This window comes from Equus quagga, chromosome 11 (assembly GCF_021613505.1).
Source record: "Equus quagga isolate Etosha38 chromosome 11, UCLA_HA_Equagga_1.0, whole genome shotgun sequence".
NCBI lineage: Eukaryota > Metazoa > Chordata > Mammalia > Perissodactyla > Equidae > Equus > Equus quagga.
Window position 1 is genome coordinate 104,672,944 of NC_060277.1, and position 27,591 is coordinate 104,700,534.

General features: G+C 38.6%; 1 protein-coding gene across 6 annotated transcripts in view; it reads right to left on the bottom strand.

Moving 5' to 3' along the window:
• Positions 1 to 297: 297 nt before the first annotated feature.
• ABCA9 (ATP binding cassette subfamily A member 9) overlaps positions 298 to 27,591 on the bottom strand; it is a 64,765-nt gene continuing 37,471 nt past the window's right edge. For 5 of the 6 annotated variants that reach the window (XM_046675072.1, XM_046675067.1, XM_046675070.1 and 2 more), the window contains 16 exons: positions 25,883 to 26,056; positions 25,586 to 25,699; positions 14,784 to 14,903; positions 12,204 to 12,272; positions 11,674 to 11,765; positions 10,339 to 10,459; positions 9,580 to 9,697; positions 8,774 to 8,865; positions 6,052 to 6,212; positions 5,595 to 5,670; positions 5,427 to 5,521; positions 4,602 to 4,721; positions 4,253 to 4,393; positions 3,352 to 3,431; positions 619 to 674; positions 298 to 491 (listed from right to left, as the gene is read on the bottom strand). In XM_046675072.1, coding sequence (XP_046531028.1) covers positions 393 to 491; positions 619 to 674; positions 3,352 to 3,431; positions 4,253 to 4,393; positions 4,602 to 4,721; positions 5,427 to 5,521; positions 5,595 to 5,670; positions 6,052 to 6,212; positions 8,774 to 8,865; positions 9,580 to 9,697; positions 10,339 to 10,459; positions 11,674 to 11,765; positions 12,204 to 12,272; positions 14,784 to 14,903; positions 25,586 to 25,699; positions 25,883 to 26,056 — 1,728 coding nt within the window. In that variant the 3' untranslated portion in view covers positions 298 to 392. The other variant, XM_046675073.1, reaches the window with a different exon arrangement.

The following is a 27,591-nucleotide window of genomic DNA, read 5'->3' on the forward strand; positions in this document are numbered from 1 at the left end:
ACCTTCCCTTCTGAATATTCCTTCCCTACCCCAAATAAAGGTACCACTTTCCCTTTGCTTGGGGAGCCACAGCTTTGTGAAATTATTCTCTGTGGTCTCCTTTACTTGCTGCACGCTGCAAATAAAATTATACTTTGTGTGACAACTACTTCTGGTGAAGACTTAGATTTCAACTCACCAAGGAGCAGACCCACTTTGGCCTGTAACACCTCTATAAGTAACATTGTTAAGAAGACCCACTTTGGTCCTTTATAAGTAATATTATTGAGAAAAATGAGAACATAAGTTTCAAAAGCATTTTGCACCATATCTCACATAAGGTATATTAATGCTATAAACTATTATCTTAAAAAATTGTCACAAGCTTAAAGAGAGGCAGAGTATTTGGGGCTTCAAGGTGCTTCCTGTGGGAGGAGCTTCCAATTCACTGAGAGATCAACTTCCTCAACAAAGTCCTCCAGCTCCTGCTCCTTGGAGAGCTCCAAGAAAACCTGTAATGGGGGCAAGAAATAGAGGGGATGTCACCCTACTTCCTATAACTCCAAGTGAGTGCAAAGCATACACACACATTATATATTTATGTTCCAAGAGTGATATAAATCACTAAAACTGACCCACCTGCTCCAGAGTGGACTGTGAGAGGCTGTACTCCTCCAGGTTGAAGCTCTGTTTAACTGTGTAATGATAAACATGTCTTAGGAGTTCATAAATTTTTTATTCACAAGTTTATCAAGTCATGTACAAAAAGTAAATAGAAATCAATCTTAAATATAAAAGATACTGTAGTAAATTTTCTGGGACTAAATGTGAGAAGGCATTTTCACCAGATAGTCTTGTACTAGGGTGGAAATACTCTCCCATGCTCTTAGAGTTTGGGAAGAGGCACCACAAAACTAAAAAACAATATAAAAGATTCCAGACCGCCTATGCAGAATATACTAAGAGATGGTTCCCTCTGTGCTGGACAACTACCATGTGTGCTTCTATATCCGCCCTCACTTTTCTCCATCCTGCTTTTTTCTCCAGAGGCTGACTTAAGAGGCTCCACCTGGTGGGTTCCACCAGTGGAAAACTTAGGAGGAGGGACAGAGGAGAGGGAAGATGAAGGCCTTTATTCTTTCACTTCTTCCCTGATATGAAGTGCATCCCTTGATTCAAGATCACTGCTTCTCTCAAGGTGGAAAATTCTAGATGACCCTGCTTCTAAGTTCCAATCACTGCTTCTTCTCTTAGTCCCTTTGGACCTAACAATGGTTAACACTTCTGCTGTTTCTAGCCTCAAGTAACTGCACTGTTACTTGCACCCTTGCAAATAGTCCTTTTATAAACCAAACTGCCTTGAATTATCTTATTTTGAGTTTACCATCTGTTGCCAATGTGGACTATAACTGAGACCCCAAAGGTGCAGACACAGGAAGAAGAAAATAATGAATGGAAAGGTGAGACTGGAAAGCAAAGATTTCTTTTAGACAGTTATCACATTGCTGCGGCATTTCCTTTCTCCTCTCTATGGACAGAGGATGAGGTGGGATTGGCCTGCAATCTGGAGACAGGGGCATGAGGCCTTGACTCATGTCTGGAAACACATAAAGAAAAAGTGCAGTGGATGGCTGATGGCCCTGCACTCTCAGAATCTGGAGAAGCAAAGAATCTGTTTCTCATGGACTTCGAAGGGGGAGGTACCATAAGAGGATCACCTGGCAGGGTAAAGGGATTCCAAGAAGGGGCCCAGGGGCTAAAAGGTGTTCACAAGAGACCAAGAGGAGGAGGCATCATTCCCCCACCAAGGGTGGAATGTCATCACAGGCTACAGATGGGAGGGGAGAGGGAGTCTTCAAGGAACTCACGAAAGCACCCATGAAAGAAAGGGCCAGCAATTGTCCATCTCTACATAGGAGGGCCTGACACAACAGTACAGCTCTATGATCAAATCAAGCTTTGTTACCATATTATCTCCTCTCCCATCCCCTTACTCTCCACCCTAGAGGGGCCTAAAACATCAGCTTTTGAGTAGATGAGGGAATAAGATAAGAAGAGAGATAAAACCGACCGTTCTACTTCCTAGCTTCAAGTCTTCAAATCTGAAGTAAATCTGACCCATAGGGAGTATGTAAGCCTTGAGTTTTGTTGGGATTTGCATCACCCAAAAGTGGTCTGATGGTCTGCAAGAATGAGTCTATGTGGCAAGACAAAGGGATAGTCATGGGGCATGCACTTTGCTTCTAAGCTACTGGGCCTAGGTCATGCAATAAATGTATTCCAGCTAAGAATGTAACTGTGTCCAACTTAACATTTGGAGAAAAAAAAATGATAGCTTACATTTCCATATTTTGTACTTTGTGTAATCTTCACATAACGGGGCAGAAAACTGTGATAAAAAGTTGTGTTTTTTCCCCCTAAATGAGAACTTCAGTTTTAATGAATTAAGCACAGCAGAAGGAGTTTGAAGTAGGAGGGAATATTTTTGAAAGCAGAAACATGAGAAGGCTTTTAAGAAAAGCCTATATTGTATTCCAGGGAGGTAGCTTTTCTGAACATCTCTCTCTCTCTCTGCTCCTAATTAGTTATAAAAGCCTTTTGCTTGTTCAAATCCCTCCCACTGGAATGATGCAAAATTGGTCACTAAGCCAAAATAGTCATTGTGGGACATAGTCCCATGGACCATAGAGTGAAGGTGACTGACAGAATGAGAAAGTGAAAAGAAAACCTCTCTAGGGTGATCCTAACCTTCTCTCAATTAGATTTCACACACTGGTGTGACAGGCAAAACTGAGTCCACAATAGATCAAGGCAGTATGCAAAGATCAAAATTCAAGACTCTAGAAAACAGTTATGACTTAGCTCACCTCAACAAAGAGGAACCTCCTTATCAGCATCTAATGCTATCAAATAGTACAGACAGACAAAACCAAATATATATCTCTCTGTTTGTATGAATTTGTGGATACTCTAGACCCAAATGCCAGTGGTCTCTTCCTTCTGGAGCCTATTCAGTCAGGGAAGTATTCCTCAACCTAGACACTAATAATGTTTTGGTCTGATCACTCTTTGTTCTGGCAGAGGGTTGACCTGTGCATTGTAGGATGTTTAGCATTGTCCCTGGCCTTGACCCAGTAAATATCAGTTGCACCCACCCTTCCAACCCCCTCCGCCCCACCGGTCATGACAACCAAAAATATCTGCAGGCATTGTCAAATCACCCCTGGCTGAGAAACACTGGAATAAATGTCTTAATAATCTATTTATAGTATAACATCACAATTATTTGTTCATGTACTTATTACACTGGTTTTGTGCAAGATTTGAATTGATCTGTTTCCTAGAGTCTTATCTCTACGCAGTCACTCTTACCTATCTCTAATTTGAAGAAAGCCTGTGATAAAGGTTGCACATCCTCAACAGGCAACTTATAGACCATCAGGGAGGAGTATCTGTGAGGAAAAGAGAGTGAGGCTGAACTCCAGGTTTCCAGAGCATAACCACTGATGGATGTAAGTCTAAAAAGGAGCAATAATCTCATCAATAATTCACTTAAGTGTATGCATCTGTATAGCATTGGCTATAGCCACGATGTGAATGCTCTTTGATCAACAAGAAGTCAATTTACTAAAGCAGAACCATTTAGAAAGCTTTTATGAAAAGGCTCCATTTTACCCTAGGGAGGATGGGGGACAAAGGGGAGGAAACTGACAGCACCTACACCTCAGGAAGGGAAGAAGCAGGATTACTTATCCTTCTTTCTTAACGAGAAGAGAAGAACATTTAAGTAAAAAGAACTGGGTTCACCTCCTGGCTCCACCACTAGTTATCCGACATTATCTAACCCACCTGAGCCTTAAGTGCTATTACTGGTAATAATAAAAATGCTAAGAGACACTATTCACTGAGCTTGGAGTGATGCCTGGTACTGGGCACAGACAGGCTTTAGGCAGTTGATCTCATACAATGGGGATGGTTTTACCCTCTAGAATGGACCACTGAGATGATCTAGGTACATGCACACATTAGTGCCTGGCACATCATGGACCCCTGGGAATGTAATTCCCTTACAAGAATCAGCTTCCAGATCAGCACTTTATTCTCTTGTTTCACTCCTATGGGATTTCTCCGAATTGAGCCTTTCTCTAGTAATTAAAGTACTCATAATTACCAGAGTTAAAAAAAAATGAGAAGATAAAGCTTTTATTTCTCATTGCCATAATAGAAAAACAAAACAAAGACCAAGAGGAAAGTAAAAACCACCTGTGTTTACCTTTCCTGACGAGCAGCCTGAGGGAAGAGCCTCAGGATTTCACTGTGGAGGGGCTCCCCTTGCTCGGGGGTCTTCACCTTCATCTCCAGCAGGTAATCCTTGCCAAATTTGCTTTTCAGGTGTTGGATGGAACCGATACATCTGGAGGTGGGAGGAGGATAAAGTCAAGCAAGAAAAAGGAGAGAGAAATCTACTGCTGTGATTTTTGGCCTCTGGAGGCCAGGAGCAGGGCATGTAGAGCGGGAGCAGCCAGCTACTCCGGCTTCTCAGAGTGATAATCATGTGCAGGGCAATGTCCTTTGTGCAGGGCACACCTGGGGGCCAAGGGTGGGCTTGGACAGGCACCCACCTCAGCCTTCCGGACACCATGATGGCCACGCGGTCACACACAGCCTCAGCCTCTGCCATGTAATGGGTGGTCAGGAGGGCGCCCCTCTCCGTGTTTCTAAAGGTGGCCCGGATCGCCTGCCTAAAGTTAGGCCAAGGGAAATGTTAACTCGGAGGAATGCTCAAGGTAAAATGAAAACAATTTTTAAAGACGTTTCTGTCGGCACATATAAAACAATTAGGGAATTCAGATTAGACAGAGAAAGATTACTGGAGAGACAACAGGCATGGAAATAATCAAACTATTGGTTAGGATGTCTAATTCAGAGCACGGCGTGGGCTGAATGGAGAGGATGATACTGGGTACAAGGTTGTTTAGAAAAATGCTGAATTTCAAGAATATTTATGAGAAAGCAGTGGGAAAAAAGAAGAAAATTAGGAGAACTTATTTAAAAGCATGATATAATGTACAAAATGTAAAAAGTAAAGTAACTAAAGAATATGTTGAAGACTTGCAATTTTTTTTCTTCCATAAGAATTGTGTGTTGGGTGGTTGCAGAAATTTAAAACTTAAAAATAGTTTGATTTGGTTGAATATAAAAATGGGTCGTGCACACCCAGAACATTTAAGATGAAAATGAAATTCTTAGAGCACATGTTAGGTTGTTAGAATTATCTTTTTCTCTTTAATAAAAACTGGCTGTGATATCACATCAGATTTTTTCCCTTAATGTCACTGTTCCTGATAATGTGGATGTCTCTCACTTTATAAGTAAACTACAGTTTTGAAGCTCAGCTGTTACAGGATTAATAAATCCATTTAGGGGTGCTGATGACATCTCCTCACCACATTTGCTGCTGCCCCTCAGGGTCCATCCCTGTGGATGGCTCGTCCAGAAGCACCACCGATGGGTTTCCCAGGATGCTCAGCATGAAGCACAGCTGCAATGAGAGGAACAGCACATGTGGCACCCATTTGCAGGGTGCGCAGAGTAACGCTGAGCCCCACCCCTACCTTCCTCTTCATTCCCTCAGATAAGGCCTTCACCCGGAGCTTCAGCTGGTCCTGCAGCTTGAGCGCATCCACTAACCTGAAGGAAACAGAGTGAGTCAATCCTGCACAGTGGGGAATGAAGGTGGGAGAACAAGCAAATGAGAACAAACACTACAGTGGAGAAATTTTTAAAAGAATCGTCAGAGTGACGATGAAAGTGAAACTACCTAGGATACTGTATGAATCTTTCATGGTGGTCAAACTCATATTTTCAATGACTTCTTTCTGTAGTAAGAATAATCAATAAACTTTTTCTCTCCAGGCTTAAAGTGAGAGAACATAACACTAAAGTAGGTTCTAGATGACTAAGTCTTCTCCCGCAAGCATGGAGGCATCAGTTGGAATCTCCTTTCCTTAACTGTATGAACATCATCACTATCACAGCCCTCTAGTAGAGACAGGTGTGGCTCCCATGTACCGTGTGATGGCAACTGCGGCGTCCTCTTTCCTCAGGCCTTTCACGGCGGCGAACACCTCCAGATGCTCCTTCACCGTCAGGTTGGGCCACAGCACGTTCTCCTGAGGACAGTACCCTAGGAACCCGATGGTGTCCCCTCCACTGCTCCCTTTCAAAGTCACCTATACAAAAAGTTCATTCTCACATTCACATCAAAATTGTGTGTGTGTGTGTGTGTGTGTAAATCTGAGTGTATATTTCAGTGATGTCCTTCTCTTACGCACACCGCTGCCAAGAGTACCAAAGTAAACAAGTAATCACTTAGTTCTGGGAAAAGATGATAAAAATTCGATAAATCAGAAGACAGATATTCCACATTGTTATATCCCTCCATTATAGTTTAGACTTTATTACCAAGTCCATCACCCTGGTTGAATTCAAGCTTGCTTATTTGGTTGTCCATCGTTTGACTTCATTCATTGATTCAAACATTCTAAGGGTTTGGATACTTGTTGAGGATTTTGATTCCCTAGTGTAAAAATAGTTGTAATTATAGGATCTGTTTCACAAGTTCATTGTGAGGATTAAATAAGGCACTGGTTCTCAGTTATGGCAATCCTCCTCCCAAAAGACAATTGGTAATGTCTGGAGACATTTTTGGTTGTCAAAATTGGGATGCTACTGGGACCTAGTGAGTAGAGGCCAGGAATGCTGCTATCTCTCCAAAAATGCACATGATAGCCCCTCACAATAAAAATGATCCAGTCCAAAATGTCACCAGTGTTGAGCTTGTGAAATCATGAACTAAGGTAGTAAACAAAAAGCTCTGAGCACTAGCCGGGCACATAGGAACCAATGATAGCATTTATTATTATTATGAGCCAGATACTGTGCTATATAATAATAATAACAGATAATGTGTACCAATGCTTACTATGTATGCACCAGAATATAAGCATTTTATGTTTTGAATTACTTTACCCTTAGAAAAACCCTATATGACTTAGGTATTAGTTTTATCATCCCTGTTTTACATATGAGAAAACTGACATGTGTTTAGATTTAGAAACTTGTGGGAGGTCTCACAAAGTAAAGCTGAGAGTTAAAACTGGCATCTACCTTCGGAATCCAAGCTTTTGACCTTGAGGCTATATTGTCTCTCTCAAATATAAAGGAGAGAACTAGTTAACCTGACCTCGTAGAACTTTCAATCTAGAGAGAGAAACAGAAAATAAACAAGTAAATACATGAGTAAAAGAATTACAGCCCCTGCTTAATGCTTTTAAGGAGACAGATGTGCTAAAGAATAAAAATGGAGATCTGATTTAGTTGCTAGTGTAGTCAGGGAAAGGCCTTCAGGGAAGATAAATTTAAGGTGATGAGAAGGAGGTAAGCAAGCACATGAAGAGTCAAGAAAGGGCACTCCACAGGAAAAACAAACCCAAGACCCTGCAGTTGGAAGACAGCTGAAGGCCAGTGTGAGCAACGGGGGTGTGAAAAGTGGTTGACAGCCCAGATCTTGCAGGGCCTTTTGTGGCCTTGGTAAAGATTTGGGATCAATTCTAGTGAGGGGTTGTAAGCAGGCTAGTGACAAGATCTCATTTGCAATTTTTAAGGACTGCCCTGGCTGCTGTGTGAGGCAAGAGTGGAAATGGAAAGACGATCTAGGAATCTTGGTAGCTGTCAACACCACTGTGGAACCTCTCTTGATGAACGCTCCTGCTGACCTTAACCTTCTCTCAAACGTCAATAGCATCTCCCCTTCAAAGTTGTGTTTCTTTGGACCTCTGTCCATCATTTTACCCAACTTGGCCTAGACATATTGCCAAGTAGTATTCATATACAATTCTAGTCTTTGCTTTTGAATTTAGGTAATTTTTAATTTTTTCTCTGACCTACGATCTCTATTTTCTTAATAAATCCTGGATCTTTTACCCCTATCTCAGCATCACTGTTGTGCATCAAGAACTTCAATGTATCTATAGTGATACTCTCTGCTGCTCAATTTATCTATGATTACTGGTCATACCATTATATCAATTGGGCCAAGATATGTCTCAATAATTATATGTTTCTGTTGTACATACCCTTTGTAAAGACCTATGATGTTTCACTTGATAATGGAATTTTGTTTCACAATCACATATAATATTTAATTACAGCATACAAGTAGAGAATGGTTATTAAACACAGTCAACTGCAAATACGAAATGGTGTTCCCAAAAGATCAGTACCATATAGCCCAGACGTGTAGTAGGCCATACCATTGTTCACACAATGACAAAATCACCTAACAACACATTTCTCAGAATGTATCCCTGTCATTAAGTGACATGTGACTGTATGAAGATTCATGTCTCTGCAACCACACAAGCAGGACTTGTCATTATTCTGACAGTGGTTTCTGATGTGATGCTGGGTAAGGCAATTCAATGCAACAAGTTCTCAGGACATGTAAATCAACGAAACAAAGATCTCTGATCACAAGGAATATATACTTCCTTTTAACGTCTCTATTTTCATTCAGTAAAAGGCATACCATAGATAATATGCAGCCCTTTTCAGTATCTAACTGTTTTTGGATTTAAGGAGAGAAATTTTTAATCCTCTTCATTCGATGCATAAATCACAGTGATTAATAGGACAGAATTGCCTAAGTATTTTTAACGTTGTCATCAATATTCGTTGTAAAATGTCTGTTCTAGGCAGCATTAATGACCATATTTCAGTGCGTTTTACTGACCTGCCCTGCAGTTGGCTTTGTGTCTCCAGTTATCATCTTAATAGTTGTACTTTTACCAGCTCCATTGTGTCCCAACAGCCCTATAACTTCACCTGAAAGAAATAGGTGTGCTCGGAATTATAACTTCAAATAATAACAAGAAAAATTCAAAGAAAACACTATTTGAAGACTCACCATGTGTCAAGTTCTAGGTCAAACTCACTATATACATTATTTCACTTATTCTTCACCCACACACACACACAAACCTGAGCGTTATCACTAGCGTCATTTTATAGGTAAGGAAACTGAGGCATAAAGAAGATAAATAACTAGCCCAAGTTCATGTAGCCAATAAGAGGTTGAGCTGGAATTTGAAACAAGTCTTGATTCCAAAGCCTGTTGCACTTAACCAACACTTCCACAAAATGTGCTACTCGTTAGAATGAAGCATGCGCTACTATGCCCCAGTGAGCGCTCTTCTGAGTAGTAGTCCATGTTGTGAAATTAATTATAGTCTTTAGAAAGCTATACCATCCTTCTTAAGAGAAAGACTGCCTCCTTTTTTGGCGGTAGTGGTGGTTGTTCTTTTTTGTTTGTTTGTTTCAAGAGAACAGGCGTAACTGTCTTCCTAAGCAAAGTAAAAGCATTGTTATAAGTATAGCTGAGGCTTTTAAGCAGGAGGGAGCAGCCTTAGCCTGCTGATGAGTTGGCTGCCTTTCATGTCTAGCAGTAGAAGGCCCCAGATTTGGATAGTATCATTCCCTTCCAAAGACCTCATCTTCAGAGGTCGAGATCGCTCTGCTAACAGAACTCCTGTTTCTAACCTTTTTTAACACAGAAAGAGACGTTTCTTGTGGCCACTTTTTTCTTCCCCTTGGCAAAGCAGTTTTTCTTTTTGCCTGCATATTCTTTCCGTAGACAGCTGGCAATGATGACTGGTTTCTGCAAAGATAAGTAAATAACAACAGGGCTTTATGCTCACCTTGAAATAAGTGAGCGCTCCGTACTTCCTATGACCCAATCTCTCCCTATATCAAATCATGAATCAAACCAGTCCTTCCCATAGAAACTGCCATTTTCGAGTGAGCTCTCTCAATCTATAGTCCCACAGGGAAAGGGCATTTGCGCTGTATCATGTGATTTGTGCTCGCTCTTCCTCAGAAGATAGGAATAGAGACATCCGCTAAACGAATAGAACTCTTAAGACACACACTCACTCACACAAACACATACATGCCTCTGACGAAATCTCTGCTTTGAATTGCTTGCACTAAGCTTTATTCAGTTTCTAAAACTCACAAAGTCTTACTGAGGTTTTGTAATGTGTAGCTTTACTTACGAAAACTATGACTCTGAAAAATACATTAACAAGTTAGTGTGTGTGTGTGTGTGTGTGTGTGTGTGTGTATTTCCTTTGTTTTCTTATCTTTGTGGGTATTGCATATTTACTGAAGTCAAGTAATGAGCTGCATGTGTAAGGATGAAAGAACCTCAAAGCGTTTTTCAAAAATTAAGATTAGAAAGTTGCCCACTTTATCTGAGATAGGAAATTATTTGATGAAGGGCATTTTCAGTCATTCTACCTCATCAAAGTCTGGGACTGTCACGGCATTTGCTGTTCTCATTCTTTCCATCTGAACATCTTCATCCTCTCCTTCGGGTTCTTCTGGGTTTGGAAAAACATCACTGCTTCTTGGAGAAATTCTAAAACCAAAACAATGTGAAAATAACAGGTTTCCAGTTAAAAAAACTTGTAGCAAAAATAATGGATTTTCTATAACTGCTATTAATTCTGTGAATAGATTGAGTAACTGTGAGCACAACATAATCCCCATTTTTCTGCTCTACACCGTCTGCCTTTTGAACAGCTTAGTTTCCATCAGTGAGTCAAATGATGCCACTTATACATCATCCTAGCTTTCTGCCTAAGTTTAATTCTCCTTGTCAGTCATGACTTTTTTTTCAAACAATAAAACAGTGCACACTCTGGCAAAGGATTTTGGGGTACAGTTGTATGAGAAGGGAATCTAGAAACTGTAATTCTGACACCGATATTTTAGGATTCTGAAGGCTTTGTGAGAGCAATGAACCCAAACATTTGGAAGCAGAGCTATCTCCCAGAAAACCCCGGATATATAGTCATCAGTACCTAAGCACTGTCATTTCGTGGGAATCTGTGTCAAAATCATTCTTTCTTACTGATAGCAATCTAATTCCTTCCCTTATCATCCCCACCACTGATTACTGCTGATTGCTGTCTCTCTCCCTCATGCCATCCAAATTACTGTTGTCAGCTGATTTCCTAAAGCGTGGCTGTCACCTTCTCACTCTCCTGTTCACTTCTCACCACCTACATTACACTTGAGTTTGGTTCGTATTTTGTGAGCCAGGTCAGGTTTTGAAACACACCTGCCTTTGTTTCCCATTCTGTAATTTTCAAAACCTTCTCTTCGCTTCCCTATTCCAAGACACTCTAATGTTTAACTTCAATTTAATTTTCCATTATCCTCCAACACAAGCCTTCAAGTTTGTTCCCAGCTCCCTTTTCAAGTCTTCAAGAAGGTGGTATTTATTTCAACTTTCTTTCTTTTCCTCAGCCTTCTCTTCCTTCCTGGTTTGGCTACACTTATCTAATTGCTTATCTATACTTACCTATTATTTTAAAGATTACACCTCTTGTATATAACTTTCTTCTGGTATGTCAGTGATATTATAGTCTGCCCTTAATTTTTCAGTGTCTGATGTGTGCTACTGTGACTTCTCTTACTCATTAAAGTACCATGAATTATAATTTCATATACTACACAGTCCCTTAAAAACAATCCTGCATAGTACTTTTTACTTAATTGAGGCATATTAAAATGTTTAAACAACGAATGTTAAAATAAGACATGAAATTGTATTTGAATTTTCTCAACCTGAACACAGGATCCTTTCTCACTGATTTCTTCCTAAAGTTCATTTCCAGACATCGTAGAACAAAAAGGAAAATGAAAAAATGAAGGTAAGGCTAGGGGGAAAAAAAAGACAATCAAAATGAGTATCACCATAAAAATAGCGATTTCAGTGTTGGAACTGACTTAAGGAATTTGATCATATATAAAGGTAGACTGGATAACACTTTCACAGGATTAAAAGACAACCTATTTAACATCCCATAAAACTCTCAGGGTTAGCTTCACTGCTCTTCAGAGAAACTGTAACAGGAGTTGTAGTAGTAAGTTGATGCTAGTGCTTTTCATGACATTTGGAGTTTGGGCTTCACACTTGGCGTCAGATGGTCATTATAAAGATGTTGTTCCAGATTTTAAAGCCTCTGTGTGTGTGCTTTGCTTCAGATGCCTAAAGTGCCAAATTTTTAAGTACTGAAATTAAATTTTGAATTTAATGCAAAGCATACAAATGTGTCCCCTCATGCAAGAACATTTAAATGGAAATGTTTTCTTACTATTAGCAATGCCAGAAATACAATTTGCTGTTCTGAAGCTCCTAAATAATATGCAGAGTCAGGAGAAATCTGTAAAATGAGGAAAAAATTACATTTAAATGAACCATCATCTGTTTGTGAATCTCATCTCACATAAGACAAATTAATGCCTGTTAAATGACCTTGCCAGCATTCGATGTGATTCTCTCTGGTGCATCAGGTAAAGGTCAATTTCTGACTGTGCAGTGTGTCTTCCTTGCTTCCAAGGTCGCTTGATGACTGTTAACCAGTGCTTGGCTATAGGCTCAGATGCTCTTATATGTAACACTGTGAGATAGCAGGAGAATCCTGGGTGGTGCTGGCAGGACCCATTGAAGCCATGGGCAAGATTTGTCTTAAGACAAACCCTCTCCCCTAACTTTACCTGCCTTTCTCTCTGCGTCTGTGCTCCTTCCCTCTCTTCTTCCCCAGGAGCCCTAGCACCATTACATTGCCGTCCCTTACTGCACCCACTCTGGAGAATAATCATGACAATCCCTCATGCTAGAAACAAAGCTCTTCACCTGGAGTTTCACAGGCATACACATAAGTGTGTGGTTTTCATTAGATTTACAATATGTTTTGAAACATCCTTCAAATCTTCAGTGAGTAAAGAGTAAAGGGCTAATTTTGCTTCCTGAACTATATTTTCCAAGACTTTTTTTCTGAGCAGCTTTAAGCTGATGCAGTAAATCTCTGTCACAGTCATCCACCATCTAGAGGTGGTTTTGTTTCTCACATTGGATGATTTGCCAGGACCTGACATCATTTCAAATGATCTTGTTCTCCTAAATGCTTCCGTGACCCACTTCCAGTAACTGTACCACATCCGAGATCAACTTCAGGTCCCTAATCTTTGTTCTGTCTGCCATCACATCTTATTTTTTCAGCTTCGTTACTCTAGTATCCTTATTCCATAATTTGGAGTTGATGAACCTCCCACCCACCAACCTCACAACATTGTCCCTGTCTGTAGACCTCCTTTCCTTCATGTCTTCATTCACTAGCTTAGAATCCGTGGTCCGTTGTTGTAATCCCTCTTTAGAGAGAACGACTGCTCCCTTAGCCTTTTCTTTGTCAGACTCATCTTGCAAAACGTTCACCCTGACTGAACCCACCTCTCCGTCTGCCCTGAACTGCATTTGAGAAGCAGATTATGGTAACAAAACACTCAACTTTGCTGACTTCACTTGAAAAGCAGGGCAGGGGTCCTTTAGCACTGCCTCTCAGTAGAACTGACCACTCTGAAATAATTGTTCACATCTTTTCCTCTATCCTCAAAATCCCAATATCTCCTCCACCTCACTGTCAGTTGATAATGTCACCTCTTTCCCTAAGACAGTAGAATCAGTCAGAAGAGAATCATTGCATCTTTCTACCATTGAAACTACTAAACCATCTGCCTCTGTATTCATATACTCTGGCTACGATCTTGATAAATAGACAGAATGTTCCTGCCTTTAAGGAAGGCAACCTCTCTGCTTGTGCCCTGTATGTCATTTTTTCTCAGCTATTCAAGGACTTGGCTTCTTAGGTCCTCCATATCTGTCTTTTCGTCAGAAATTTCTCTCATATCATACTAGTATCTCCCTTCCTAAACAAAAGTATATTCTCCTCCTTCATTTACTCATCCATCTCTCTGGTATCCTTTTTAGCAAAATTTCTAGAAATATGTGTATACACCCACTGCACTACATCCTCACTTCACATTCTCTACCAAGTGACTCTTACTATGCCTTTGTGTTCACCCTTCCATTGAAACGTATGTTACTAATATCACCACTGACTTCCATGTAGCTGAATCCAGTGGTCTCTTCTGAATTGTCATCTTTCTGGACCTCTCACTCGATGGCTGAATCACTATCTCCGTTTTGAAACATTCTTTATTGCCATCTGACACACATCCTTGTATAGTGATACTTTAAGTGTGTAAGGAGAGTTTCTGAGAAGAGATCCTTATGCACAACAGTCCCCTATTTTTTCTACTACCTCACAGGCTCCTTCTCAAGCTGATTTTCTGACTCTTTGTCTTCTCAATCTTTAAATTTTGGAGCTCAAGGTCAAATCCTTGGCCCTCTATTCATTCTATCTACACTTACTCTATAGGTTATATTATCTTGTTCCATGGCTTTAAATATCATATAGATGCTGATGAATCTCAAGTATTTAACATCATTCCAAACTCCACACACTGAATTTCAGATTCACATATCCAACTGGCTACTTGGCATTTCCCATTGCCTTAATCCTAACATGTCCAAAATTGACCGAAAAAGAGCATCTCATGAGCCTCCCAGTAGGATCATTTTTTTCCAGAAGTGAAGTTTACCATGAGAACTGTAAAATTCTACTGATGTGGGGTTGCCTTTGACCTTCATAAACCAAGGCAGGGCTTCCTTTTGACTGAGGACATGGCTCATGCCAGTGGTAAGAGAATGGGCTTTCCAAAGACAGACTTCAAACTTTGTACAGTTCAGAACTCTACCTACATTTTCATAATATTCAAGGCTTTCTCCAATGACTGCATATTTCATGACCCTAGGAAGGAATAAAATTACTCACCTCAGAAAAAATGAACAGAGAGCCAATCATTGTGAAGGGTGGTATTAATATGGTGCAGAGAAATAGCCCTAGAAATCCATATTCATTTAGATCAGTAGCAACTATCGAAAAGACGGTGATCTAAAATAAAAGCACAGCCCAGTTTCACTAAAATGTAACAATCTGAATTTCAGGTTGTTTTCCAAGAGGGTGGGGAATTCATCTTGTAAGTGTTCTTACTTTCAACTTCTATCTCCTCCCACAACAAGGCAGTACTGCCACCACGTTTTGCCCTTTGCAACACAGGATTGGTACACAATTCTGTATTGGATTGACTACAAAATTTTCAAGACACAACAGGGCTTTTCAAATGCAGTGTGCATACAAAGTAACTAAAGTTCTTGATGAAATTCATATTCTGAAAAAGGGGCTATTTATTACATGTTACTCTGCATTTTTCTTTTTTTCATTTCACAATAGGCCATGGATATCCTTTTAGGTTTAGGCATACCAGCTGTTCATTTTTATAGCTGTATAGTATTTCTAATTTTTTTAATATAATTTTTTTATTGCAAACATCAAAATATACCTTTTAAAAAATGTTTTTATTCTATACTTATTGTGGTAACAGTAGTTTATAACATTATATAAATTTCAGGTGTACATCATTACAATTTTCGATTTCTATGTAGATTACAATATGTTCACCTCCCAAAGACTAATTACAATCCATCACCACACTCACGTGCTTAATCATCCCTTTCACTCTCCTCCCTCCCCCATTCTCCTCTGGTAATGACCAATCTAATCCTTGTTTCTATGTGGTTGTTTGTCGTTGTTTTTATCTTCTACTTATGAGTGAGATCATACAGTATTTTACTTTCTCCCTCTGACTTATTTCACTTAGCATAATGCCCTCAAGGTCCATCCATGTTGTCACAAATGGATGGAATTCATCATTTCTTATGGCTGAGTAGTATTCCATTGTGTATATATACCATGTCTTCTTTATCCATTCGTCTCTTGATGGGCACCTAGGTTGCTTCCATGTCTTGGCTATTGTAAATAATGCTGCAATGAACATAGGGGTACATATATCATTATGCATTTGTATTTTCATGTTCTTTGGATAAATACCCTGCAGTGGAATAGGTGGATCATATAGTAGATCTATTTTTAATTTTTTGAAGAATCTCCATACTGTTTTCCAAAGTGGCTGCACCTGTTTGCGTTCCCACCAGCAGTATATGAGGGTTCCCTTCTCTACACATCATCTCCAACACTTATTGTTTCCTGTTTTGTTAATTATAGCCATTCTGATGGGAGTGAGGTGACATCTTGCTGTACTTTTGATTTGCATTTCCTGGATAATTAGTGATATTGAACATCTTTTCATGTGCCTGTTTGCCGTCTGTGTGTCTTCTTTGGAGAAATGTCTGTTCAGATCTTATGCTCATTTTTTAATTGGGTTGTTAGTTTTTTTGTGTTGAGATATATGAGTTCTTTATATATTTTGTATATTAACCCCTTATCAGAAATATGGTTTGCAAATATCTTCTCCCAGTTGTTAGGTTGTCTTTTCATTTTGTTGACGGTTAACTTTGCTGTGCAGAAGCTTTTAAGTTTGATGTGGTCCCATTCGTCTATTTTTTTCTTTTGTTTCCCTTGCCTGGTAAGAGATGGTACTTGAAAATATGCTGATAAGACCAATGTTGAAGAGCATACTGCCTTGTTGTCTTCTAGAAGTTTAATGGTTCCAGGTCTTACATTCAAGTCTTTAATCCATTTTGAGTTAATTTTTTGTGTCTGGTGTAAGAAAGTGTTCTACTTTCATTCTTTTGCATGTGGCTGTCCAGTTTTTCCAACACCATTAATTGAAGAGACTTTCCTTTCTCCATTGTATGTTCTTGGCTCCCTTGTTGAAAATTAGCTGTCCAAAGATGTGTGAGTTTATTTCCGGGCTCTCAATTCTGTTTCATTGATCTGTGTGTCTGTTTTTGTGCCAGTACCATATTGTTTTGGTTACTGTGGTTTGCAGTCTATTTTATTATCAGGGAGTGTGATATCTCTAGCTTTGTTCTTTTTTCTCAGGATTCCTTGGGCTATTTGGGGTCTTTTGCAGTTCCACATAAATTTTAGGATTCTTTGCTCTGTTTCTGTGAAAAATGTTGTTGGAACTTTGACAGGGATTGCATTGAAGCTATAGATTGTTTTAGGAAGTATGGATATTTTAACTATGTTAATTTTGCAATCCAAGAGCACAGAATATCTTTCCATTTCTTTGTGTCTTCTTCAATTTCTTTCAACAATATTTTATAGTTTTCAGTATACAGATCTTTCACCTCTTTGGTTAAGTTTATTCTTGGATATTTTATTCTTTTTGTTGTTATTGTAAATAGGACTGTATTCTTAATTTATCTTTCTGCTACTTCGTTGTTAGTGTGTAGAAACACAACTAATTTTTCTTTTTGTATTTTGTATTGGATTTTGTATTGGATTGCGGGATTTTGTATCCTGCAACTTGACCATATTCATTTATAATTTCTGAACGTTTTCCCCTGGATTCTTTAGGGTTTTCTATATATAAAATCATGTCATCTGCAAATAGTGACAGTTTCACTTCTTCCTTTCCAGTGTGGATCCCTTTTATTTCTTTTTCTTGCCTGATTGCTGCAGCTAAGTCCTCCAATAATATGTTAAATAAGAGTGGTGGAAGTGAGCATCCTTGACTGGTTCCTGTTCTTAGAAGGAGAACTTTCAGTTTTTCTCCATTGAGAATGATATTAGCTGTGGGTTTGTCATATATGACCTTTATTATGTTGAGGTACTTCCTTTCTGTACCCATTTTATTCAGATTTGTATCATAAATGGATGTTGTATCTTGTCAAATGCTTTTTCTGCATCTATTGAAATGATCCTGTGATTTTTATTTTTCATTTTGTTAAGGCAGTGTATCACATTGATTGATTTATGGATGATGAGCCATCCCTGCCTCCCTGTAATAAATCCTACTTGATCTTGGCGTATGATCTTTTTAATGTATTGTCGTATGCAATTTGCTAGTATTTTGTTGAGGGTTTTTGAATCCATGTTCATCAGTGATATTGGCCTGTAATTTTCTTTTTTTCTGTCGTCCTTGTCTGGTTTTGGTATCAGGGTAATGCTGGCTTCATAGAATGAGTTAGAAAGCTTCCCCTTCTCTTCAAAGTTTTGAAGAGTTTGAGAAGGATAGGTAGTAAGTCTTCTTTGAATGTTTGGTAGAATTCACCAGGGAAGCCATCTGATCCTGGACTTTTATTTTTGGAGAGGTTTTTGATTACTGTTTTGATCTCCTTACTGGTAACTGGTCTATTCAAATTCCCTATTTCTTCTTGATTCAGTTTTGGAAGGTTTTATGATTCTAAGAATTTATCAATTTCTTCTAGATTATCCATTTTGTTGGCGTATAACTTTTTGTAGTATTCTCTTATAATCTTTTGTATTTCTGCATGTCTGTTGCAATTTCTCCACTTTCATTTCTGATTTTATTTATTTGAGCCTTCTTTCTTTTTTCCTTAGTGATTCTAGCTAAAGGTTTGTGAACGTTCTTCATCTTTTCAAAGAACCAGTTCTTGGTTTCATTGATTTTTTCTATTGGTTTTTAGTCTCTATTTAATTTATTTCTGCTCTGATTTTTATTGTTTCTTCCTCCTACTGATTTTGGGCTTTGTTTGTTCTTCTTCTTCCAGTTCCTTTAGGTGCACTGTTAGATTGTTTATTTGAGATTTTTTCTTGTTTGTTGAGGTAGGCCTGTATTGCTATAAAGTTCCCTCTTAGAACTGCTTTTGCTGTATCCCATAGATTTTGGCATGTTGTATTTTCATTTGTCTCCAGGTGTTTTTTGATTTCACCTTTGATTTCTTCATTGACCCAATCACTGCTCAGAAGCATTTTGTTTAATCTTCACATGTGTGTGGCTTTTCTGATTTTCTTCCTGTAGTTGATTTCTAGTTTCAAATCTTTGTGGTCAGAAAAGATGCTTGGTATTATTTCAATCTTCTTAAATTTATTGAGACTTGTTTTGTGGCCCAATATGTGATCAATCCTGGAGAATGTTCCATGTGACTTCGAAAAGAACGTGTATTCTGTGGTTTTTGGATGGAGTGTTCTGTATATATCTACTAAGACCATGTAGTCTAATGTGTCATTTAAGGCCACTTTCTCCTTACTGATCTTCTGTTTGGATGATCTATCCATTGGTGTAAGTGGAGTGTTAAAGTCCCCTACTATTATTGTGTTACTGTCTATTTCCCCTTTTATGGCTGTTAATAATTGCTTTATATATTTAGGTGCTCGTATGTTGGGTGCATAGATATTTACAAGTGTTATATCCTCTTTTTGGATTATTCCCTTTACCATTATGTAGTGCCCTTCTTTGTCTCTTGTTGCAGTTTTTGTTTTAAAGTATATTTTGTCTGATATAAGTACTGCTACCCCCAGTTTCTTTTCTTTGCCTTTTGCATGGAGTATCTTTTTCCACCTCTTTACTTTTAGTTTGTGAGTGTCTTTAGGTCTGAAGTGTGTCTCTTGTATGCAGCATATATATGGATCTTGTTTTTTTATCCAATTGGCCACCCTATGCCTTTTGATTGGAGTATTTAGTCCATTGACATTTAAAGTAGCTATTGCTAACTATGTAGTTATTGCTTTTTTGTTACTTTTTTCTGGGTGTTTTAGTAGTTTTTCTGTTCTTTTCTTCTTCTCTTGCTCTCTTCCCTTGTGGTTTGATGGCTCTCTTTAGTATTATGTTTAGGTTCCTTTTTCTTAATTATTTGTGTATTTATTATAGGTTTCTGGTTTGTGATTACCATGGGGTTCATATATGATAATCTACACATATAGCAATCTATATTGAGTTGATAGTCTCTTTAGTTTGACCTCTTTCTAAAAGCTCCACTCTTTTACTCCTCTCCTCCCACATTTTATGTTTTTGATATCATACCTAACCTTTTATTTTGTGTGTGTGTATCCATTACCCTCTTATCACTGAAATATGTAATTTTAGTACTTTTGTCTTTTGATCTTCCTAAGTGGTTGATCTGCTATTGTACTGTATTTTTTACCTTTACCAGTGATATTATTGCCCTTTTGGGAGATAATTTTCTTATTCCTAGCTGTGGCCTTCTCTTTCCCACTTAAATAATGTCTTTAGCATTTCTTGTAAAGCTGGTTTCTTGTTGATAAACTCCTTTAATTTTTGCTTGTTTAGGAAAATCTTTATCTATCCTTACATTCAGAATGATAACCTTCCTGGGTAGAGTATTCTTGGCTGTAGGTTTTTTCATTTGAGGTCTCTGAATATATTGTGCCACTCCCTTCTATCCCCTATGGTTTCTGCTGAGAAGTCAGCTACTTGACTTACTGGGTTTCCTTTGTATGTCACTTGTTGCCTTTCTCTTGTGGCTTTTAGGATTTTCTCCTTAATTTTGGACGTTTTAATTATAATGTGTCTTGGTGTGGGCCTCTTTGGGTTTGTCTTGTTTGGTGCTCTCTGCTTCCTGTACCTGGATGTCTGTTTCCTCTCTTAGATTAGGAAAGTTTTCAGCTATTATTTCTTCAAATAGATTCTCTGCCCCTTTGTCTCTCTCTCCTCCTTCTGGGACACCTATAATATGAATGTTAGTGCACTTGATGTTGTCCCAGAGTTCCCTTAGACTGTCCTTGTTCTTTTCTCTTTTATCTGTTCAGCTTGGGTGATTTCCTTTAGTCTTTTGTCCAGCTTGCTGAACTGTTCTTTTGCATCATCTATTCTGCTATTGAGTCCCTCTAGTGATTTTTTTTATTTCCAGTATTGTATTCTTCATTTCTGATTGGTTCTTTTTTATATTTTCCAAATCTTTGTTGACATTCTCACTGTGTTCATCCATTCTTCCCCCAAGATCAGTGAGCATCCTCATGACTTTTTGTTTGAACTCCTTGTCAGGTAGATTGTTTCCTTTTGTTTCATTTAGTTATTTTTTCTGGGGTTTTGTCCTGGTCCTTGCTTACAATGCATTCCTTTGCCTCCTCACTTTGCCTCTTTCTCTGTGCTTATGTTTTTGTATTAGGTGGGTCAGCTATGTCTTCTGATCTTGGAGAAGTAGCCTTATGTAGGAGCCACCTTTTGAGGCCCAGCAGTATGCTTCCCTCTTGCCACCAGTTCCAATTGTTCCAGGTCTGAGCTCTTTGTGGGCTACATGTGTCTGTCTGTTGTGGCAGGGTTGCTCTTGCTGCAGCTGCCCAGGGAGTCTAAGCCGGCCCCCTGACTGACTTGTTGTAGTGTTCAGCTGTGTGTGGCTGCTATGGACCTTTCAGTCAGTTTATCAAGTTTGGGGAGCCCCAGCACAGTTGGCTGCAAGGTCTAATAGCACATTCCTGTTGCGGTTTTTCTGTTAAGTGACTAGGCCCCCAGCATGGCTGATTGAAAGGCTCAGGGGCTTACAATTGCTGTGAGCCTCTGGCCTGCAAGGCTGTTGTCAGGTCTCTTTGGATTGCAGGTGAGTGGGGCTGGCCCAAAGCATGGGAGTAGCCAATTGTTTCAGGCTTTGGCTGGCAGGGTTGATCCCCTGTGTGGCTGTTTGAGAAATACAGGTCTTCTGCCACGGATAAGCCAGCCCCATGGCCCACCACACCCACCATCAACACAATCCTGGCCCATGCACACTTTGTGACCCCCTGGAATGGACCCAGTCACCCCACTGCTGGGGCTCCCATGCACTCTACTTATGCCCCACACTCTCCACCCTCTCCTCATGCACACCCTGACCCTCAGAGGTGGGACCACCTGCCTACCTGCAGAGGATCCATGCACCCAGTCTATGCATGCCGAACACTTTACTGAGGGCTTGCTGAGGGGTAGGACCAGTCCCTAGGGTGGGCTGCTTGCCATGGCTGAGCTGGATTAAATTGGCATTCTAGTGGGCTGGGCAGACCCAGGGCTAACAACCCAAGGGAGGAACTCCAATGGTGTCTGCCAGTATCTATGCCAGATGCCTATACTAGATCACAATAATGGCTGCTGCCAAAGTCTTAGTCCCTAGAGAGGCCTCATCCCTCACCAATATGTACCCAGAGCCTATCAGGTGAGTCTCTTTTCAACAAAGGGCAGTGCACCTTTCTTTCTGGTGATTTTAGGTTGCTTCCCAAAATGGGTGAATTTGTGCATGGGCCTTTTAAGTGCTGATTTTTTTTCTGCTTATGTCCAATAGCTTTTCTAGGGGTATTCTCTGTTGTAGTTAATAGCCAGCAAAGCCAGATATTATGAGACTCATCTTAGTTGGGCTGAGTCCAAAGGATGCTTATAGTGGCAACTTTGCCCTGCTTGGGTCCCCTACTCCTCCAGGGAAGGCTGCGTACCTTAGGATTGCTCCTGGCCAGCCAATTGTGAAGCTCTGTGGCTCATGAAAGTGGTTTTTTCTCTCCAGACAGAAATTTCTGCCTCTCCTGCCTCAGTCAGGACTGTCCCTTGTTGCAGAGGTTCTTTTTATCCAGTTTTCAGTTCTCTCATAGGGGTAATTTTTCTAAAAATAGTTGTAACCTGGTTGTGTTTGTGGGAGGAGGTGAGGTCAGAGTCCACTTACACTGCCATCATGACACCTTCTGCATAGTATTTCTTTGAGTGGATGTGGAATAATTCAACAATTTTGTCTTCACAAAATGTGTTGTTTCAATTTCTCTTCTCCTAAAAATGATGGTCTACATAAATCCTTATATATTGACACTTTCAGTTTTTAAAGAGAGATTCTGAGAACTATAATTGCAGGTTAAAATTTATGTGCATTTAAATTTTCAATAGTTACTAACTGTTTCAATAGTTACCCATTATTTTTCAAAATTATTAGGATAATCTGCTCTCCTACAAACCATGAATTACAGTGTGCATTATGCCACCTCACTGACACAGGATGCTATAATTATTGTAGATGTCTTTGTTTTACTGCTGATATTAGGTGAATAACTGTACAGTTTTACCATGTACTGTGATATTTGCTATTGGTTTTGGTAATTTGTCTTTATTATATGTATATTTTCTTTTTACTGGTCACTTTTTAGGAATTGTATAGTGTTTTCTTAGCTCATGAAGCTTTCCTCCTTTAGTTTGATAGCTGCTAATACTGAACTATCACTGCATTTTTAAATAAATCACACTTGACTATTTTTTATTATTATCCTTTTAATTTACTTCTGGATTTGCTGTGCCATCTTTTAATTTAGACAGTTGTCTGTGATTTTTCCAAGTGAGTCTATCAATGATCTTCTTTTTTACTCTGTCTTCCTCAGGATTTGCTATTAAAGTTATACTTGTTTTATAAAGGAACTATTAAACTTTGTGGGTTTTTCCATATAAATATGCTATAACCATGATTCTCAAAGTTGTATAATCTTCATACATGTTTAACATTATTCAGTAGTCTATACCAGTGGTTTGCAGTGATTTTTATTTTCTTGAATTTTTTATTTTGACTTATTTCTTGACTGGATTAATTCCATCCTTAAGTAGTTCATCTTTTTTTCCCAAGCTTTATTGAGATATAATTGACATATAACATTGTGTAAGTTTAAGGTGTACAATATGGTGATTTGATACACATATATATTGTGAAATGATTATCAAAATAACATTAGTTAATAATACATCCTTCACCTCTCATAATTACCATTTTTTGCTGTTGTTATAGTGAGAACATTTAAGAGCTACTCTCTAAGCAATTTCAAGTGTATAATATAGTATTGTTAACTATCGTCATTGTGCTGTCCATCGATTCCCCCAAATTTATTCATCTTATAAATGGAAGTTCGTACCCTGTGGCCATCGCCACATTTTCCCCAACCCCCAGCCCCCAATAACCAACACTCTACTTTCTCTTTCTATGAATTCAGCTTTTTTAGATTCCACATATAAGTGAGATCATACAGTATTTGTCTTTTTCTGTTTAACTTATTTCACTTAGCCTCATTCCCTCAAGGGTAATCCATGTCTTCACAAATGGCAGGATTTCCTCTTTTCATGGCTGAATAATATCCCATTGTATATATATATATATATATATATATGCTTCACACCTTCTTTATCTATTCATTGTCAATGGACAATTAGGTTCTTTCCATGTCTTGGCTATTGTGAATAATGCTGCAATGAGCACGGGGTGCAGATATTTCTATGAGACAGTGATTTCATTTCCTCCAGATAAATACCTAGAAGTGGGGTTGCTGGATCTTAAGGTAGTTCTATTTCTAAATTTTTGAGGACCCTCCATACTGTTTTCCATAGTGACTTACCAATTTACATTCCCACCAACAGTGCAAAAGGTTTCCCTTTCTGCCACATCCTTGCCAGCATTTGTTATCTCTTGTCTTTTTGACAGTAGCCATTCTAACAGTGTGAGGTGATATCTCATTGTGGTTTTGATTTGCATTTCTTTGGTGATTAGTGATGTTGACCACTTTTTCATTTACCTGTTGGCTATTTGGATGTCTTCTTTGGAAAAAATGTCTGTTCAGGCCCTTTGTCCATTTTTCAACCAAATTGTTTGGGATTTTTTTGCTATTGAGTTGTATGAGCTCTTTATATACTTTGGATATTAACCCCTTATCAGATATATGGTTTGTAAATATTTTTCCCATTCCCTAGGTTGCCTTGTCATTTTGTTGATTGTTTCTTTTGCTTTTCAGAAGTTTTTTAGTTTTATGTTGTACCACCAGTTGATTTTGCTTTTGTTGCTTGTGCTTTTGGTGTCCTTGGCAAAAAATTATTGCCAAGATAAATGTCAAGGGGCTTTTTCCCTATGTTTTCTTCTAAGAGTTTTTTGGTTTCAAATCTTACATATGTGCACCAAAAGACATACAAGAAAGCTCATGACAGCATTATTCATAACGGTCCAAAACAGGAAGCCAACTTAATGTCTGTTAACAATAGAACAGAAAAATAGTAGCATATTCATCAATAGAATATTACAGAAATGGAAAGGAATGAACTTTGGAACTATGGTAGTAATCATATACAACACCGTGGATGGCTCTAAAAACATATTGCTGACTAAGAGCAGATACAGAATAATAACTTCTACATGATCACATTTTTATGAAGTTCAGAAACTGGCTAAACTAATCTATGGCATACTTTTCTATACACCAGTTATAATTTTTAACAAAAAACTGTTTGAAAAGATCATTTTGGTTATTATGTGGAAATAGTTTATAGGAGGCAGGAATAGGAAGACGGAGACCAGTTACAGATCTGTTGCAGTACTCCAGTTGAGAGATGATAGAAGCTTAGACAACGGTTGTGGCAGTGAAGTTGGGACATACCAAACACACTTGGGAAATGTTTAGAGTCCAAAGGACATGCAAATGGATTGAACATGAGGAGAAACAAAGAGAGAGAAATTAAAGATAATTCTAGATCTTTGATATGAGCAATTAGCTGGATAGATTGTGCTGCAATAATGTGATATATTACGATCCAAAGAATAGATTGAGGCGAGGATTATATTTCAGATATGTGATCATTGAGGTGCTTTTTAAATATTCAAGTGAAATTGCACGTGAACTTGTAGAGGCAGTAGTGTCCAGCTCAAGGGAGAGGTTAGACCTGGAGACGTATTTGAGTTCATAGTTTATAAATGGTAGATACCTACACCTATTGTATTTTATATATGTTTACAATTATCTTAGAGTAATTCAAATTTTCTAGAGAGCAATATTAATTTTTCATTCTGCTTAATGCAAAGATTAATATATATGCTCTTCAAATTATTTTTAAAATGGTTTTAAAATAAAATAATATGCACTGTGTGCATACTTACAATTAAGAAGAAAAATGACCAAATGCCACTATTTTTTCTCCCATTGCGACAAATGAAGGAAATCACGTATGTCAAGAAAACAAGAGATGAAACATATCCAATGCTACACAGGATCTGCAAATAAAAATATTAAAGTTGGATAAGGTAAACACTTTCTAGGAAAGTATTCATCCTTAACCACAACTTTCCAAATTATTCTATAGCAAAGGTAATTTGAAGTTCTTTGGTTTGTGATTAATATTACTGCATTCATGATAAATAGCCTAATAAAACGATCTCATAATTTTTGTCACTTACCTGAACTAACAGGTTTTCAATTATAAATATAATCTCATCTGGGCTAAAAACATAATCCATTATTTGCATTAGAAGGAGGATCAAGAAGTTCAGTGGAATATCCACCAGCGCCTGCCCGAACCAGTAAGCAGAAGGATAGAGGCCTGAAATCCTCAGTTGGGAATGAACTTTTTTCTGATAAAGAAATAGAGGAATCATTAAAAGGTCCTAAACAGTTGAGGCTTGAGAAATTGCAAATGGGTAGTCACAAAAGCATTCATTTTCTCTATGTCCCTTCCAGATAATATGCTGATTTAAGAAATGACACAGTCACTTGTCACACTCCTGCTTCAGGGGCATTAATAACACTGCAAACCACAGGATGACTTCATCATCTAAAGGGAAAATGCACCAACATGACCAGCTCACATTCCATCACTGAATGACTGGGCAGTCCCTCAACGAGAAAATACCTGTTCTTTTCTTTCCAAAGCTACTCTTCCCTTTGACACTATAAAGACTTGCAAATTGTAGAAAGATTCAAGAGATGCAGGTTTGCAATTTCCTGTAAGATTCTTAAATTTTATGCAGAATGTAAACAGTGCATTTATAACTGGCATTTTATTTGGGGTCTAAGAAATGATCATCTAATGAGCCAATTCCAAAAAAGTTCTTTAGGTTGGCATAAGAAGACTTCTGTTAAAATGTGACACATTTTCTTGAACTAAACCACATTTTTCATGATTACATGCAAAACTAGTACGTGGATTTTGACATTGTGACCTATTATAAGCCATGTTGTTGCAGTGGTTGTCTTAATACAAGGTTTTAAAATGTAACTTGGACTTTTCTAACAGTAAAGCACAAAAACAATTAAAATTTTCAATCTAAAATTGAGTCTCTATAAAGAGATTCATTAGGGAAAAAGTTGAAAGGCAGGTAAATATTCTGGAATTTTTTCTGCTTCTGGGAGGAAGCAGAAAAGAGAATGATAGTGAGGATGCCTAGAGGGCTTGATTTTTCCTTTTCATTAATTTGTTCAGCATATATTTACTGAGCATGCACCATGTTCCTGGCTTTGTGTTGGTCCTGGAGCTCTTGTGGAGTTTAAGTTGCAGAAGGGAAGGGAGACAAAGGCAATAAACAAATAAGTATAGCAATAACTATGTAATTAAAATTGTTAAAATTAAAGAAGTAAAATTAAAAGTATTAAAATTCAGAGTCACATAAGAACCTTTAGAAGGGAGATAAATTATGACTAGGGGGTCGTGTCAGGGACAGTTTCCTCATGAAGGGTTTGGGTTAGGGTCTAGGCAATGAGGAGTAGTTATCCAAGTGACAGGTCGGAGGTAGTGCAGGAAGAGAGAACAGGAGAGAAGGCCTTACAGCGGGTAGAGTTAATGTTTTTAGGAAACTGAAAAGAAACTAGTGTGACTGGACATAGTTATCAAGGTGATAGTGGCATCAGATCAAAGTGGAGAGAGACACCTGTGACCAGATCATGCATGCTTTTCAGGCTTTAGCAAGGATTTCCTTCTTGCTCCTTAGTCTGATGAGAAACCACTGAAGGGATTTAGGCAGATAATTTACATGGTCATATCTGTACTTTTAAGATATTTCCCTGTCACACTGTGTGGAAAACGGATAAGGAGAAGACTAATGTAGATCCACAGCAAGCAGTTAGGGAGATTGCTGTGCTCATCCAAGAAAGAGATGACAGTGGCTTTGAC